The 17432-nt window shown below is 43.5% G+C and overlaps 1 protein-coding gene across 5 annotated transcripts in view; it reads right to left on the bottom strand.

Moving 5' to 3' along the window:
• The window catches only part of RGS6 (regulator of G-protein signaling 6), a 275931-nt gene that overhangs the window by 258056 nt on the left and 443 nt on the right, over window positions 1–17432 (bottom strand). For 3 of the 5 annotated variants that reach the window (XM_014941848.1, XM_014941851.1, XM_014941852.1), the window contains exons 1-2: window positions 17321–17432; window positions 2272–2376 (exon numbers count right to left, since the gene is read on the bottom strand). In XM_014941848.1, coding sequence (XP_014797334.1) covers window positions 2272–2355 — 84 coding nt within the window. In that variant the 5' untranslated portion in view covers window positions 2356–2376; window positions 17321–17432. Of the gene's footprint in view, window positions 1–2271; window positions 2377–16372; window positions 16554–17320 lie in introns of those variants that run through there. The other 2 variants (XM_014941849.1, XM_014941850.1) reach the window with 2 other exon arrangements.

The following is a 17432-nucleotide window of genomic DNA, read 5'->3' as shown; positions in this document are numbered from 1 at the left end:
CCTCCCTCAAAACCGACAAATGTGCCAGTTATGACAAGCAACAAAACAGCTGCCACTTAACAGCAGGAATTACTGTGGTCCCATGGTTGAAACCCACACTTATTTCTTCTTCCTTAGGGCGACCAACAATTGCATCTCAGGATTCCTGCTGTGAGAAGCAAACCTCTTTTACTGTGACACAACACCAGCCCTGAACTGTACAGTATGCTGGCAGACTGGGTTCTGTATTGCAGGGAGTCCAGTGCAGTGTTTTTCTCATTCATTACTGGCAATCAAGCCATTTGAAAGGAAATGAGAGATGAAGAGCTAAACACTCATTTGGAGAGAGGAGAGATAATCAGGAGAATAAAAGTCCTGCCTCAGATTTTGCATATGATTTCTCAACACTAAGGAACATATAATTGATGTGTAATACATATAACTAATATCAAACAGTAAACTAGATTTAGAAGATCGATCACCAATGGAAATGGTCTTTGAAGAATGGGTAACCTTAACCCTATTCATAAAAGCAACAAAAATGCTCAAAAAAAAATAATCAAAAAACCAGCAAACCTGACAGACATACATTAGCTTAATATTGACAAAACAGAATATAGTATTACTGAACAATGCATGGGGCATGCTATTCTGAAAGATAACTGTGTATTTGACAGGTGACTATTATGAAGGGCTAATAATACTGACATTTGAGGAACACCAGCAGGGAAAGATGAATCAAATGGTATGAGTACATTCCCCCTTAGTACTGCAGAACCCGCAAACCTTATTCTACAGCAACAATAATGAAACACTAAAAGGTAAAGAAATTGAGAAATGTCATAAGATGAACAGAAAATGAGGAACATTCAAATAAAACACTGTTTTTGAGAATAGGTAAGTGGATTCTCTGCAGAGTCACAGATTTAATGCCCTAATTGTAGATCATGCAATCAGAAACTTCTTTCATAACCCATATCTGCTTCAGCCTGCTGGGGTGTTGGACCTCTCAGCAAACAGGTTCCAAAAAGATAATCTGACTAACCGACTACTGCTACTTCCAAATTAGCAGCCGAAGTGTGTTCATAACACATTCAAAACAAACAAGCCTACACATTACCCAGAAAATTTTCCCATGTTAACAATTCCAGATTCCAAACCAAATATGCAACAACTAAACCAAAATTATGGTTATCAAAAAGTAACACTTTAAACAACTTATGCTCTATATGAAACCTAAATTATTTTCTCAGCCTGTGAAAGTCATCAAGATTGCAGTCACGCAAGCAGAAAGCAGTACCACGTACACCCAACACATTTTAGGTTTTAATAGCTATTTTGTAGGGTGTAAAAATGAGTAAAAATATAAATTTTACCCAAGATTGTACTACGCAAGGAAACTTGATGTGAGCTAGAACTGTAGCTCCTGAGTTAACAGAATGGTAACTTATTTGAACCATGCAAGAAATTTTATTTTTGTCAGAACTATACAGCACTTTCGCATGCTACACAAGAAACATTTTGCAGACTAAATAAAATATATCTACATAATTTCATTAAATTACAAAAAGATTCCATTTCATAGATAACAGACACATCAACCCCAGCGTAAAACAATACCTTAGAAAATGGGTCAATAGATTGCTTTCTTTCATCTTTTATACTACCTCCAAAGTACTTAAGAATAAAACACTTTATCATGGTGCAAGTTAGTTCTCTGACATCATGCATTGCTGTTATTTTACCTATGTCTAATTGATTTTTCACTAGCACTTCAGAGATTTCTCTTTTTTAATGTAAGAAATGCAACGAGAAGCAATAATAATTACCTGCAAAGAATCAAACTGTAAATTATGCAAACAAAAACCACAATACAGAAACAGAAAAAAATGTACTAAAATATTGTTGTATGCCAGCTGCGTTATTCTTAGTGTGATAAAATTTTGAAGGTGTGTACAATTATTTTAGCCAGCCTTAGTAACTTGAACAATTAGGTAAAGCCACATCACAGCCATTCACAAGAAGTTGTAAATTTACAAGTTATTAGTTTGTCATGAAACATTTTATACTAATGAGCTTAAATGCTTCCACTGAACGGAATAAGACTTCCAAGCTCTCAAATGCTATGGTTTTAAATAGCTACTTTCCTAAGAACTATTTCAGCTATGCATCCAAGAAGCCTGAAACGTACCTTTTGACTTCAGAAGGGGTGAGGGATCCTTTTACAAGTCAACGAAATGACATTTTTTTTAATTTTATTTTTTTCTTTTACAAACAGCTCCAAGTCCTTACCTTTCTGTAGACTATCATATTTGGAGAACTCTCCTCTGGGTCGGCAGTTTCCACAGCACTTGGATCAGCAGGTGCTTGGGCCATGTTTGCCTCTCGTCGCTCGGACTGCAAAGGACAGGAGCAAAAGTCAGTGTCACTCCCAGCTGCAGGGGAGCATGGTGGGGACACGCAACGAGCTCCAAGGCAGACAGACAAGGATGGCAGAGAGCGAACGACACTCCAGACTTCACACAGTGCGGGATTTTAGCGCACCATGTCAGATGGTGACATGCTTTGAACTGATCTGTCTAAAGCACAATGCCCCAAGAGCGAGGACCACCAAGTGGTTTGGGTCATCCCATACACACGTTTCACCCCTAGTTCCAATCTTTTATCATAAGTCCCCACCCAATAAGAGACTGATCAATACTCCGCACACCTCTTTTCCTAGCTATAAAGCACAAGCAGGTTAGGCTTTTCTAGGAGCTTTTGAGGTATCCTCAAACAAAAAGCCAATGAGGACAAAAGCTTTGCTGTGAGGCAGAGTGGAACCCCACAGCATCGGTGGGCACAGACTGCCAGGCAAGCTGCTGGCACCTGTGGACACTCAGAGCCACCTCCAGCTCTCCCCAAGCCTGGGGCAGCAGCCAGAAAGCAGGGAGGCACAGCTCCTTGCTCTGAGTCAGCAGCTTCCCTCACCTCTTCCCATGATACAGCCAGGAAGAAGCAGCAGGACGCAGGCAAACAACCGTGTAAAATACCTCCTTAACCCAAACTGTATTCTAGAACCACAGAAGTGCTGCCTGATCTCCTCCAGGTCATGCCAGGTGTGGGGCAAAAAGCATTAGTCAAAACAAAAAAAAAAAAAAGAGGGGAGCCATGCAGCAGGTAGGACACTTTAAATTTTAAGTCACGTGCTGTATTTTAAATTTTTCTTCCACCAGCGCTTTTGACAAGTTACATCTTAAATTAAATGCTGCTGCAGAGCCATGTGGTGACCTTTCCTAGCCTACGAGGTGACACTGCCTGTTCCAGACACTGGCATTAAGGCCGTCTCACAAGCTCAATCTCTTTTACATTGAAAGTACTGCGACTTCCCACCTCACCATACTTTATTAAAAATTGAGACAAAAAAAGTCTAAGTGTGTTCACACATGAATAATTTACACATTCGTTGCAAAACCACAGTTCACCACTAAATTGACTCCCTTATTTAAGGAACAAGATACTCTCCTATTCCTTTCTCTACCCACTTTGCACATTCCCACAGGCGACAAAGTGCCCCAGCACATAATATACATACACAGCATACAATTATAGGTATAACACAGCCCCAAGCCATTCTAGCTGTCAGTTATCAGCTCCCAAGGACAAATCAACTGCCAGAACTGGACAATCTCAGACCATTCCCCAGCTCTGTCCTGCCTCAGCAGTGGAAAGGCTATTCCTGTGACATGGCATCCTCCACTGGAGCCAGAAGCAGCTGAAATATCCCTTTAAGCAAGAGATAACAGAGACCAAGGCTAAATAATCTACATCAATCTGGTCTCGTTCATTTCTTTATTTATAAAGGGTGCATGAACACAAACCACTGCTGCTTTTTTTTACGTGCACATACCAATTTTGAAATTCAGTACTACAATTCTAGCTCAAATTAAACAATATACACATGTATCACCTTTCAAAGGCACATTCAAACCAATTTAGACACTATTTTATATTTAAAGGACATCAATTTGTTTTAACTCCTATTAAACTCTCATGTTTTCCTTGAAGCCCAAACACTGCGCTGTTGTGCCAGGTCACGAGCTAAAGAAGGAACAGAATAAATTGTGTAAGCAAAATCATTAGATGCAAAAAAATAAACAGCACAAATGGTGAATGATAAAGTGTTTTAAAATTATAGCGCTTTGAATGATTTACACTAATGTGCATTTTCACAGCACTTAGTCATGATTTCAAGGCACTGAAGAATTAGGCTCTAGGCACCATCACTCAGTTGGACAGAGCAGGAACTAGATAGGGATTTTATGTAGCTTTCTGAAGGCAGTTACAAAGCAGAGTTGAAAGCCTACGTCAAGTCACAGCTTCAGTCTATAAAGACAACATTCACTGCTTACATTGTATCTGAGATTATATACGCATACTTTAAAAGAAAACAACTGCAATTAACATTTAGTTGAGCAATGCTCCTTTAAAGGAGAAATTTCCAATTTCTAATCAAAAAGCCCCGTGCAGCAACTGCACGTCACTCATTGCATTATTCACATTGAACGTCCACATTTACAAATTCTGTTGTTCTTGTCATACTCATGTACTGTCAGCTCACTTGATCTTCTCTGATACTTCAGGTTTTTCCCCCATAGTACATCTTGAAGCTTTTCATCTACTCCAGTGCAACAAGACAAAAACATCTTGCACAATATGCAGTAGGGACTGTCACGCTGTTTACGGTGACAACAAGGGAGCCATCAACTGCCTCTGAAGATCTACAAAAGGTAATCAATACAAACGAACTTCTTGTTGGAGGACAGAAATTTGCGGAAGTGCCTCCCACTGGTGCCCAGCATCTCCTGGGTTTTGGTCAGGAGCAGCTGGAGCAGGGCCACCTTTGCAGGAGGTGAAGAAGGATGGATCCTTCTTCAGCAGGATGAATGTCGCAGGGGACAAGGCTGGAGACAAGGTAGGACTGAGGTGCACCCCTGAGCAGAGACAAGTGTGGGCATCCCCTCCACACAGCCTGGGCACTGCTGGTGCTGGGATAAGCCTGAGCAGGACCCCTGGACCAGGAGTCCCCCAGAGCCATTGCAGAATTGTCACGGCCATCACCCAAGTTTCTTCTCTTTCTTTTAGACTGCTTTCTTAAAAAACACAAAAACCTCTCTTAGGTGGTATTCTTATTCTAGAGGAGAAAACAACTACAGACGATAATACAACACAGGTATGCTCTTGGCTCTTCAAGGTGAAAGCATGGAAATGCTGGGTCCCCATGGGTCCCATCACTCCATTAACACCTGGGAGTTGAGCAGAGCTCAGCACCCGGTGATGCAGGATGGCTTCCCTGCAGGCCTGCCATGCTAAAGCCTGGTTTCAGACCAGTTCACAAATAGGGCAATCCTGTGTGACAGGACCCAAAGGGTAATTATTAATGGAGCAGGTTCAAGTTGGAAGCCTGTAACCAGTGGAGTCCCCCAGGGGTCAATACTTGGACCCGTGCTGTTTAATATATTCATCAGTGACCTGGACGAGGGGACAGAGTGTATCCTCAGCAAGTTTGCTGATGATACCAAACTGGGAGGAGTGGCTGACACCCCGGAGGGCTGTGCTGCCATCCAGCGAGACTTGGACAGGCTGGAGGGCTGGGCAAAGAAGAACCTCATGAGGTTCAACAGGGAAAAGTGTAGGGTCCTGCACCTGGGGAAGAAGAATGTCAGGCACCAATACAGGTTAGGGGTGGACCCGCTAGAGGCAACTACTGAAGAGAAAGATCTAGGGGTCCTGGTGGACAGTAAAATGGCAATGAGTAAACAGTGTGCTCTTGCGGCCAGGAAGGCCAATGGTATCTTGGGTTGTATAGGGAAGAGTGTAGCCAGCAGGTCAAGGGAAGTCATTCTCCCCCTCTACTCTGCACTGGTGAGGCCACAACTGGAGTACTGTGTCCAGTTCTGGGCTCCCCAGTTCAAGAGGGACAGGGAACTACTAGAAAGAGTCCAGCGTAGGGCTACAAAGATGATTCAAGGATTGGAGCATCTCCCTTATGAGGAGAGACTGAGAGAGCTGGGACTCTTTAGTCTGGAGAAGAGAAGGCTGAGGGGAGACCTTATCAACGCCTACAAGTATCTCAAGGGAGGGTTGAAGGAGGAGGGAGCCAGACTCTTTTCAGTGGTTCCCACCGAGAGGACGAGGGGCAACGGGCACAAGTTGGAACATAAGAGGTTCCACTCAAATATGAGGAGAAACTTCTTCACGGTGAGGGTGACGGAACCCTGGAACAGGCTGCCCAGGGAGGTTGTGGAGTCCCCTTCTTTGGAGATTTTCAAAACCCGCCTGGATGCAGTCCTGAGTAACATGCTCTAGCTCTAGGCAATCCTGCTTCAGCAGGGGAGTTGGACTAGATGATCTCTATGGTCCCTTCCAACTCTAGAAATTCAGTGAAATTCAGTGAAATTCTCATCAGCCTGAGGATTGTGGCTCTGATTTCACCCCCCACAAATGCAGACGAACTGCCGGCCACGCAGCAGCAATACCTCTGACCAAGGAGAACCACTGGCAGAGCCCCAAGAGAGCACTGCTCGCTCCATCTCTGCCTGGGCACAGACCACCAGGGAGAAGAGGAGAGAGCCCAGAGCCAGGGCTCCAGTGGTAGACGCTGCCTGCTGGACACTACCTGCTGTGAACAAAAATGAGACCACTCATGTTCAAACTACATGTTTTATTTCTACCCTAATACTATGTTAACGTGCTGCATTTGCGACCCTTTAATTAATATAATGGCATGTGAAAGTCCACATCTGACTTGCATAGTTCTCTGTTAAAAAACAAACCAACAAAACCCCGTAGCCTGGTTTGAAAGAAGCACAGGTCTAATTTATTTTTCAAGGGATCTATTCTTTCTACGCAATTTTTTCCTCGCTGCCTGCCCTGTCTACTCCAGACGCAAGCAGAAAGTCAACCCTATGTCACTACGTAGATTAAAAACCAGAATCTGCCCTCTGAACCCTTCTCTAAGCACATGCTTGCCATACAACAAGCAGAAGAGAATCCAGCTCGGTCTTACACAGACTTTTCAGCTACACAGGGCTGAGAAGGATGAAAACAAACATCTTATTTATTTTTTTTTAAAAAGTTAAAAGTACTCATGCACAGCCTCCAGTTAAGAGCCTCACCAGCTACTGCCTGAAGACTACTATCAGCTCCTCATTCCTACAGGCAGTTTACTATATTGCCAGTGGCCAACTCATACCAGCCTGCATCCACACATCATCAATCTAAATCCAAATGTGTATCTTCAAAAAATAAACAGTCTCTGAATTCCAACTGCCAGGTTCAAAAGACACTGTTTTCCCACAGCTGTTTTCTGACAATAGCCATGCTTGCAGTAGTCCAGATTCCTCAGCACCAAGCGATAAAAACTGAAAACCATTTGTGCTAACCATCCTCTCACTCTGCCACACACAAGGAGCAAACCCACAGTCTTCAACTTCTTGTTTAGGGATAAGATGACTTATGAAGCCTTTTAAAAAAATACTCCCATAAATAAGCTAAAAAGAGAGGGTGCGTTTGGCTCTTGCTGATTTTTCCTTTTTAAAAAATTTTATTCTTTGTTCCAGAACAGTTCTGTTTTTTCCTGAGAAGCATAATCACACTGGACTAAGACAGCCGTTGACAAAATGCCCTGAATCATGGTAAGAGTTTTATCTCTCTCTTATCTGATCATGCTCCTCAAACTCTCCCAAAAACCAGAGATATGGCTTCCACATGCTACAAAGTTCAAAAGCTCCGATATACATTACAGTTCCCATACTGAACTCCCTTAAACTGGAATAACCAATCTCTAAAATGCCCCAAAAAGCAAAAAAACCATTTTTTTCCACAGCTCGCCTCTTCAGAGTTTCTGATACAGGAGTTCAATAATAAAATTTCAAAGACAACAACCTTTACATTTTCGTGCATAAACACTGTTAGTATTTAATCTAGACCTACGTATAAACTCAGTGAGAACAGCTAAGCAGTAAATTGAGAGCTTCCCATTAATGTTCTAAAATCCCTTAAGTACTGTAAGAAAAGACTTCTTGTAAGCAAGACCACCATAAGAAACCTCTTACAGCACAAACACCCATGCGCTTCACAGAAATTACCCCACCAAGGAGTCCTTATAGACGCTGGGTTTTATAGATAATAGAGAAAGACAGACAGAAAGACAGAAGTACGAAGTTAGAATAAATCCTGCAAAACAAGCTATTTCTTCAAAACATCACCAGCATTTAACAACCTCAACACAAGGTTATATTTGGACTTTAATCCTGCATTTTAATAAATAACTTGTTGACTTCATAAGCAAAATTGGTAGTGCAAAACATTTCTTGCACATCCGAGATAAAATGAAATAGTTTGTTATAATATGCATAAATTTAATCCTGGAAAACAGAATCTACCACACGAATCCCCATGTAAATGTCCATCACCATCACTCAGCTGCAGTACAATTTTATGGCGACAAGAAGTGGAAGTTACCTTTGTGCTATGTATTTCAAGGGCAGCTTATCATTCACACGTAGTGCTAATATCAAACCAGGAGATATTTGGAACTTTGTATTTTACTCTACGGTTGTGTGTTAATTTCATGTCATTAATACCTAGTTAATTTCTAATTAGTGAAACACATCTAGACTTCCACATGCCCGAAAAAAATCACATAATCACAGCCTTGCTGAACCGATAATCACCTAATAGCAAAAATCCCTACCTGGTTTGCTAGAATTTTCAGACCTAATAGATCACGTTATAAAGGTGACAGGAGGGAAGAGACAGGGAGAAAAAAATAATCAGTCAATCTGAATTCAATTAGTCCCCATTAAGTTGGTATTTCACATCCATTACAAAAGTCTCTCTAGAATTGCACTGGAAAGAACAAAACTTGTAGCTCCATGTTCCTCTCCCAGTTAACTATTACTTCATTAAACTAGGACTTGGGCATGCCAAACAAGGTGTGGATACTAGAGGACACCCAAATACATCAACCAGAGGATGCCCAGGTCCAACCTGGGCGATGCTGTCTGCTTTCAACTGCTGTAGTTCAGTCAGAGCACGGCACAATTCACCTCTACCCTTCCTTCAGAAGTAAACCCCTATGACTAGTGAAACAACTTGCCAAACAGGAACTGATACAACATCCATCTCAATCAGACAAAAGCTGGGAAGACTGGAGCTGAGATCAAAACTGCACCATCTCCTCCAGTATCTTTATTGGCGAGGAAGGGGAGACTCTGGTATTAGACGGCACTGCTGACCAGTGTGCTCAGCAGGACAAGACTCTGCAGGCACGTTCCCCTCCTGAAACATGTTGAGGAGGACGTAAAGGCTAGTGAAATGGGCTGGGAATCACAGTTAGTAGTGATAGACTGAAGGGTCTTGCACCATTCTGGATACCACAGTGCTACTCCACTGCGTGGAGAGGCAGCGAAGGGAGTCTGCTTCCATCAGTGAAATACAGCTCCCAAAGCATCTAAAAATCCTTCCAATGACTGATTTGGACTCAAATTGTAACCAAAGTTACTCTGAAAATACTTTCCCAGTGGAAGATCATCCCAGACCTTCTGCCCTTCCTTGCAAGTGCTGAGCACTGCAGTACTATCAACAATATTGAATCTGTTGCCTTTTTTTTTAAGGAACACAGTATAAACACTTCCAGCAACTGCACTTAATGTCCTATTTTTTGCCAAACAAATTCCTCTTTGTTTATGAGAAAGCAGTTTTGTTTATACTGGGAGAATTCATGGATTCTAGAGGACTCTATTCCTTCTCTTGCTGAGGTAGGCGCTCATAGGAAGCCTCAAGCTGAAGTTCTGGAGCTCAATGCTTCTTGCTCTCAACCAGCAGGACGAAAGATGGGCATGCATCTGGGCATGGAAACAGCAGAGACTCTTTGGCCTCACCCTGCCAGAGCAGGAAGAAAGGACCCAATTCTGGGACATTGCCTTTTTTTTTCACCTTTAAGGAAACTGGAATCCTGATGAAGACCAGGATTTCCAATTTCTGCTACTCTTACAGACATTTCCTAAAGGTGCAGTCTCCTTCCATATATCTAAGTGCTTCCTGTGAAAAAATTGCCTCAAAACATCTTACAGGTATGTCTACATTTCCCCACAGTATTAGGGCAGGGAGCATGTTCCAGGCTCCTGATCACCGGCACTGCTTAACTGCTGGTTTGCTCCCAGGTTCTCTTTCATAGAGCTCCAAACCAGTAAGTGCACAGAAGTCTGGGAACACAGTTCTCGCTCATCACCACTTGCTCCCAAGAGTCAGCATGGACGACCTCACACAGGGTTTGGCTTCCTACTTCTTACCCACTCCTCCAGCACTGTGCACACTGTGCAACTCCACACACCTCCCCACCATGTCCCGAGTCATGCCATGTATAACTTCATCCTTCTGATGGGCTGCAGGACAATCTCACATTTTTAAAACGCTGTACTTGGAAAAAACATACATGATGGTCACTGTATCTTCAGGCCACAACGATACCATCTGGTGGCCAGAAGAGACCCTTCTGGCCAAGGACGTGCACTATGGACACAGAAATCTCTTAGACAGAACTAGCTCTCACATAAGGCAATCTAAGCCACTTGGTTTCCTGCAGATAGACACAGTCTACAAGTTTAAATTCAGCCTGCTGTGTAATATAATGTGAGCAGCTGGTTTCTGTACATACTCCTCTCCCATCACTCGCTGTTCCCAATTATGTATTTCCTTTAATAAAATGAGTAAATATTCACAGTGTGGCAGTCTGAGCAGAACATTGCTAACCAGGGATCGCCAAGGCCTTGCACCACCTCCACAAAAGGGTGCTCTCTGTGGTCTTGAGCAATTTTCTCTCCATCTGTGACAAGTGTGGTAGTATTCACTCTGCCACATAACTGTGTAACAGATGACACTGAGGACAGACAGTTCCAGTTGTTAGCCACAGGTGACTTATCTCAGTCACCTAGCACATGATCAGGCTGCTTCTTGATAAACCATGGAAGATGATTATTTTCCTCCCCTCTCCCAAACCCCATTTTGACTCTATATATTTCTAAGTCTGCAGGTATTTGTAGCTATTTTAGAATGCTGGAAATACTGTCTGCAACTGGTTGTTACATCCAGGAAACATAGGGGTGGAAGCCAAGATAAAGTAACTTTCTTGGCATCTGACACTGACTAGGTCCCAAGTTCCCTGACGCCTAATTAGAGGCATTCTCTTTTTTATTTTAAATAGAGACATACACACTGCCTGTTTTCTGGTCTGTTCACCCAAGGGGTACGGGAAGCATCACTGACTTGAAGACCTTTCCCAGTTTCAGAGTTTTTAATATATTATTTGACAGATAGATAAACAAGGTGAGCAAGTCAAGCAAATAGAAAAATGGAGCAGGGATGGGTGGTAGCAAATATTGACACATGAATTGCCTGTTAACAAGGCAAATTTTTCCCTTTATGAAATCAGTTGCTGAAGTGGGCACTTGCATATCAAATGTACTTTTAATGGACCAGAATTACGTTATACCCAGGAAGAAACTGCCTCAATACCTCCATCCTTCCTCCAAAGAATTCAGAACAAAATGCAGTATCCACCTGTAATCCATCTACCTTCCAATAAAAAAATACTGCTGTGAGTGCAAGAGCCCTTGGAACGGCTCTGAGCCAACATGCTGTTACCAAGGATAGCTACAGAGAACGTAACAGCAAATACGCTGAATATTTAACTGAAACAAGTGTCAGTGCTATATGAATTTAGAAATGCAAAGAGATAGACATAGCCCAACTTTGAACGTCATCTGAACTGGTGATCCCACACTACTGCAGTATTTATAAAGCGCTATCAGTCTGCAAGGAGCAGCTGCAAAGGAGAGAGCCGAAGCTGTATGTTGTTGTTCTGCAACAAAGCCAACTTCTTGGCCAGAATCATTCCCTGGGGAAAACGAGTAACTGCACTGGTAATACAGAGCTTCAGGGTAGACTTCTAATCCCTTCTCCGATATAAATCCTTCTCTGAAAAATCATCTTCCTTGGATCAGTTAAGGTGTGCTAAGAGCATCTTGTCCATGAAGTTGGTCCATCAAATACACCATCTCTGAAAGTGCCTTATACTATATGCACCACAGAAAGTGTTAATTGTAACTATAGTAAGCTACTTCCAGGCCGCGGACTGCATTTTCTATTTTACACTGTAACCAATAAGTTGAAAACAACTGAAAACAAATTGATTCAAAGAGAAAACAAAATGAGAAGCAGCACAAACTAATGGATGCTCCAATACAGGCTGACAAGAAAATCAAAACATTAAAATAAAAAAAATAAAATAGGCCCCAGTACTTGTTAGATTCCAAATTCAGAATTACTCCACCTAAACTCCCTGTTCCAAAGGCAGCTTGCTAAAATAAAGCTCCCTTCAAGTAGCCTAATGCAAGCTGATACAACAGCCGAGTCACGCCTGCATTGATCAGCAACCACACAATCTCATTTAAAACACCCCAAAGTGCTGAGAGTTCTTGCTGGTTGTCCATTCTGAAGAGGATGGAAACTTGCAAGTACCCTGCAATCAAATAAAATGAGATATTTGCTACCCAAAAGCACAGGTGCTTTTGAAGATGTGGCACCACACAATAGTCCTGGTCCAAACGAACACAACTGCTCGCATCCCATGTACTTCAAGGACATGATGCAATATACTATGATTTCACTGACCTGCTGTTTATCACCACACAGCCTTTTCAGATGCAAATTACATCCAAATCATCTGGGTAATTGCCACGTAAAAAGGATCTAAGCCACTCCTGAATTAGCTAGCTCAAGTTCACACACCCACACACAGTTCAGCAGAGTCTACAAACCCCAGTGCAGTGGGTCATCTACCCTGAACTCCACAATGCCACAACTGGGCTGCTGTAAGTACCAATACATGCTACGTGCATTATAAATACTAATATACTTTACTACTACTGCTGTTATACTATAACACTTCTATAAAGACAGTTCCTTTAATTGAGGTAATATGTGTCGATGCCAGACTGCCGTTACGCTAGTGAAGGCATAATCTAAAGCTAATTGCTCATCTGTGACAGAGGCAAATATTATTTTCTTCTACAAAGTGATAAACTAAATCACAATGAAATTAGGTGACTTCCCACATTCACATAATGGATGACAGAGCAATAAATTGAACATATAAGCCCTGACTTTCCAACCATTAGTTATCATTTGCTCAACACGCACCCCCATAGCACAGCAGGTCTGTGGTAATCAATCTGAGGAGCTTTTAACTACCCTGTGAACCTTTCACCGCTGATGCCAGGTTCTAGAAGCACAGTGGAAAGATGAAATATTGTCCCTTTCCACTGGGATGATGATTGTAATGTGCAATTGAAGATTCCTGGCAAAAATACAGCACTAATTCCTCTTCACTGCCCAACTACCTCATGGTCCCCACCATCTGCATGTAGGCAAAGTGCAGTGCCCGTGCCTTACTCTGCTGCTGGTGAGCCCAGGAGCAGATAGCTGTTTCCAGCATGACAAAGCAGAGCTCCTGGGACGTCAAAATGTCAGAACCCTATGGTTTACTGAAATTTTAATCTCTCTCTCTTTCTCTCTTTCCGCATTCTTTGCCACCAGCTACAGAAATGTTAAAAAATAGTAAGAGATCTGATGTAACACAAGTGGGTAGCAGCAGTCTCTCTTGACTCCACCGTCTTTCTAGAGCTTGACAACCAATGAGGAAAATACAAATTAGCTCCTCTTCATAAACAGAGCACTACAGCAGAAATTAGCTCATTCCCCAGGCACCACAATACCCTATTACTCCAGCTTGAAACAAGAACTGAAATCATGGGAAAGTCTTTTCATGGTGAAATTTACATAGATTAAGAAAAAACTATGGATTCACTCATATCATCCTTTAAAAACTTTAAAAGTCACTACATTATTAAAGGAAAATTGTAACCAAACACATTTTAGAAGTCTCCATGATACATCTATTATTAACCTTTTCAAGGGCTATAAACATACGCCAAATTTTTCAAAGTACTTGAGACTGTGTGCATTCTAGCTACCTCTAAATCTCCATAAATCCACCACCTCAAGGACATAACGTGAGCACTGCTTCCACAGTCACTACACATAAAAGATGAAGAGCAGAAGCAGAAATTGGCAAGGAAAAAAAAATTAGAGAAGTAGGAGCATAATAATTTAGTTCAGAATATGAAGACAGATGTTCAACTATGCATAAGCGCTCAAAGATGCAGAGAGGAAATTTTGTAGCCCGAGGAAGTCAGACGTGTAACTCCACAGGAACCAAGCGGCTGACTTGTCCAGGAACATTTCAATTGTGACAAGTAGAAGCAATATTTCTACCCTGAAACAATCCAGCGCTGCTCAGGGAAGTGGACCTGTTTGTTCATACAATCTCTCCTCTAGAGAGCCGAGGTGCACTTGAAGAAACGTGACTGAAGCTCCAGGTGATGAGCAAATACAACGGAATAACTGGTAGTAAGGGCAAAACTGCACTCCTGTAACACTGGGCATGGAAGAGCAGCTCACCCTCGCTCTGCCACTTTACAACTGCCGGGTTTGATTTAGGTATCAGAGGTATCTCCGGCTAGAGCCTCTGGGTTAGCTATCCCTCATTCTTGAAAAGCTAGAGACTCATACTGTTAATCCAGGACAGCAAAAAAACCAATCACACCACACTACCCTTTTATTTTCATTAGGAAGCCTGACCCACGGCGCTTCAAGATTCCAAAGTTTCACCACAGACTAACACAGCGTCCTCACGTACCGTGTTAGGATGACACACTGCAGCTATTTTGTCTCCACATACAGCAGCTCCTTTTCTTCCCCTGCCATCTGCTAGTTTGCTGCAGTCTGCTGGGACAGGACTTTCCTCTCCTTTCCTCCCTTGTCCTGGCTGCTCGAAGGGACAGTGGCAGATCCTAGCATTTCCACTCCATACACTCAGCTTCCCTCCAGCTGCCTCAGGAACATGAACCAGCACAGAGTTACTGCCTTGAACGAGCAGTGCTCTGCTCACCTCTGCCGTACCAGCAGCTTCCACCAGAGTTACATGGTAGAGACTGAAACACCTTCTAAGGGGTTAGCAAGGAGATAATTGCTCCTTTAAGAGGGCACACCTTTTCCTCTTATCCTCAGGTGCCATTGATTAAAACAGGTGTCTGCAATACCTGCCTCACAGGAACCATCAGAGAGAAACTAAGGCAGGCACTGTCAACAATGACTATATGCAGATTCCTATTATGCCTTTTCTTAGAAGGGAAGGGTAGTAAGAAGAAACCAGAAAAAAAAAATCAGATAGGTGAACATCAGTCTTTAAACATCTATTACTGATAAAGCTCAGTATGAGATGTGCAGCAAATAACTATTTTTTTTATCTGCTTCTGATGACTACTATAGTTCAAAATGGAAAAAATAAGGGTGACAAAATAAAGGCTACTCCACTACACTTGTAGCCTGTTAGGAAAGAAAAAGGAATGTTTGCCATTAATTATTCTATTAGTCAGGTCGTTAGAAAAAGGAACAGCTCATCTAAAAATAAAGTCAATATTGGCTGAGTCTAAACAGTATCTTCAGCATTTAACACACACACACATATTCAAGCAATAAACACTATTATTCTGTACTTGTAACCGTATGCCCTGAAGTCAGTAACTGCTCTTCAACACCTGACCTCTTTTTAAAGCAGATTTACAAGAAAGTATAGTGAAAGTGTTCCCAGTCAGCTGGTAAAAAAGTATTATGGATCATAACTACACAGCAAACAATTGCTAGTTCTTCTGATCTGCAATATTAGAATATATCTGGCATTCAATTAAAAAAAAAAAAACATAAAGAAATGGCTGATAGCAAATATACACAACCTTCCACTTCAAAGTAAACCCAAATCAACCTTGGAGAATATTTACGGTTATATCAAATGCCTTAAATCCCAAAGCTTTTAACTACAGTAAACCTCTTTTGCTATGTTCTTCAACAAGCAATTACAAATAACACTATACCTTTACAGAGCGCTTTTCACGCTCACAGCTCTCAAAGCACTTCCCACAGAAACACACAAATGAAACACAGCTTTCTTTGGGGTGGGAAGCCACGGAATACACAGCGTAATATGCCAACAGAAAGGTGAGTTTTACAGTATGGCTTTGTTTCTCAAAAGCAGATTTTCCTGGTCTCCGATCCCTACACACTGACAGTCAGCAAACAATAAACAATCGAGAGCAATCACGCATATCTATAATCTTTAATTTCAGGGAAGCGTTGGGAAGTGCCAGGCTGCTCTGCAGCAGGTAGGCTACGATGGGGATGCCGTTCTGGCAAGCCCCTCGCGGGCCAGCTGAAGCAAACCCCGACTTACCCAGACAGTCCCAGCGAGGGCTGCGTCCAGCAGCGAGACCAGCACCGGTGCAGACAGGACGACAAGATCAGAGCCACAGGCGTCGTCTGCTCCTTGGAGCAGAAGCCCTGACTGTTAGGATGGATGTCTGCACCGTGCTACACAAAAATCTGCATCTTCCCCAGGATTAAAAAAATAAATAAATAAAAAAAATACTTGAAGCTCCTCGCTAGCCCTGCAACCTATTCCTCTACGTCGTCACAGCTAGTGACTACGGAGATGCTTTTAGTGTCACAGGAGATTAAGGCTCTGGGAGGAGAGTGCCTGGCAGCTTTACTCTCACACAGCGATCGTCTTCGTGCAAACGCGCTTTGTCGGTGGATGAAAGTCTATGATTGCCATACACTACCCAAGCCAAACAGTTTCCAAGTTTTCCCGCGGGGCACCAGCTCCCCCCTTCCAGCCCTACCCCACCGCTCGCTCCCCCCGTCCCTCTCCGAGGCCTCCCCCCCCCAAAAACTCCGGGGTTTCAGACCCCCACACACACCGAGCCCCGGCTCCGGGGGCACAGCCCTTGTACCTGCTGGGACACCGCCTCCCCCGGAGCCCGGCCGAGCGCCGAGGGGAAAAGGCAGCCCCGCTCCGCGACCCGGGCCCCCGCGGGAGGGGAACGGCGCTCGGGGGACAGGGGGGCGGCACGGCCCGGGAAGCGGCACAGCGGGGCGTATATAAGGACACACAAACATATATATATATATGTATATAAAACACACGCACCGCCCTGCACCTGCCTGCCGCTACCAACTCAGAGCAAACTCCCCCCACTCAGGGCCGCTCGGGCAGCCCCTCCCGCGGCGGGACCGGAGGCTGCGGGGGCAGCTCCCCGCCACGCAAACGGGGATAAAGCGGGAGATAAGGGGACTGGGAACAGCCCCTGCCCCAGCCCCGCCTGCACCCCACTCCCATTACCTTAGCAACCGCGCCGCCGCCGCCGTCCCCCCCCCGCTTCGCCTCTCCTCAGGGCCGGGGGGGTGCCCGCACCATGGCGTGAGCCGGCGGGCGGGGCCGCCGGGCAGCCCCG

Source organism: Calidris pugnax, unplaced genomic scaffold (genome assembly GCF_001431845.1).
Source record: "Calidris pugnax isolate Ruff unplaced genomic scaffold, ASM143184v1 scaffold56, whole genome shotgun sequence".
NCBI classification, from domain to species: Eukaryota; Metazoa; Chordata; class Aves; order Charadriiformes; family Scolopacidae; genus Calidris; species Calidris pugnax.
Note: the sequence above shows the minus strand (reverse complement) of the source record. Positions and strands in the feature narration are given on the sequence as shown.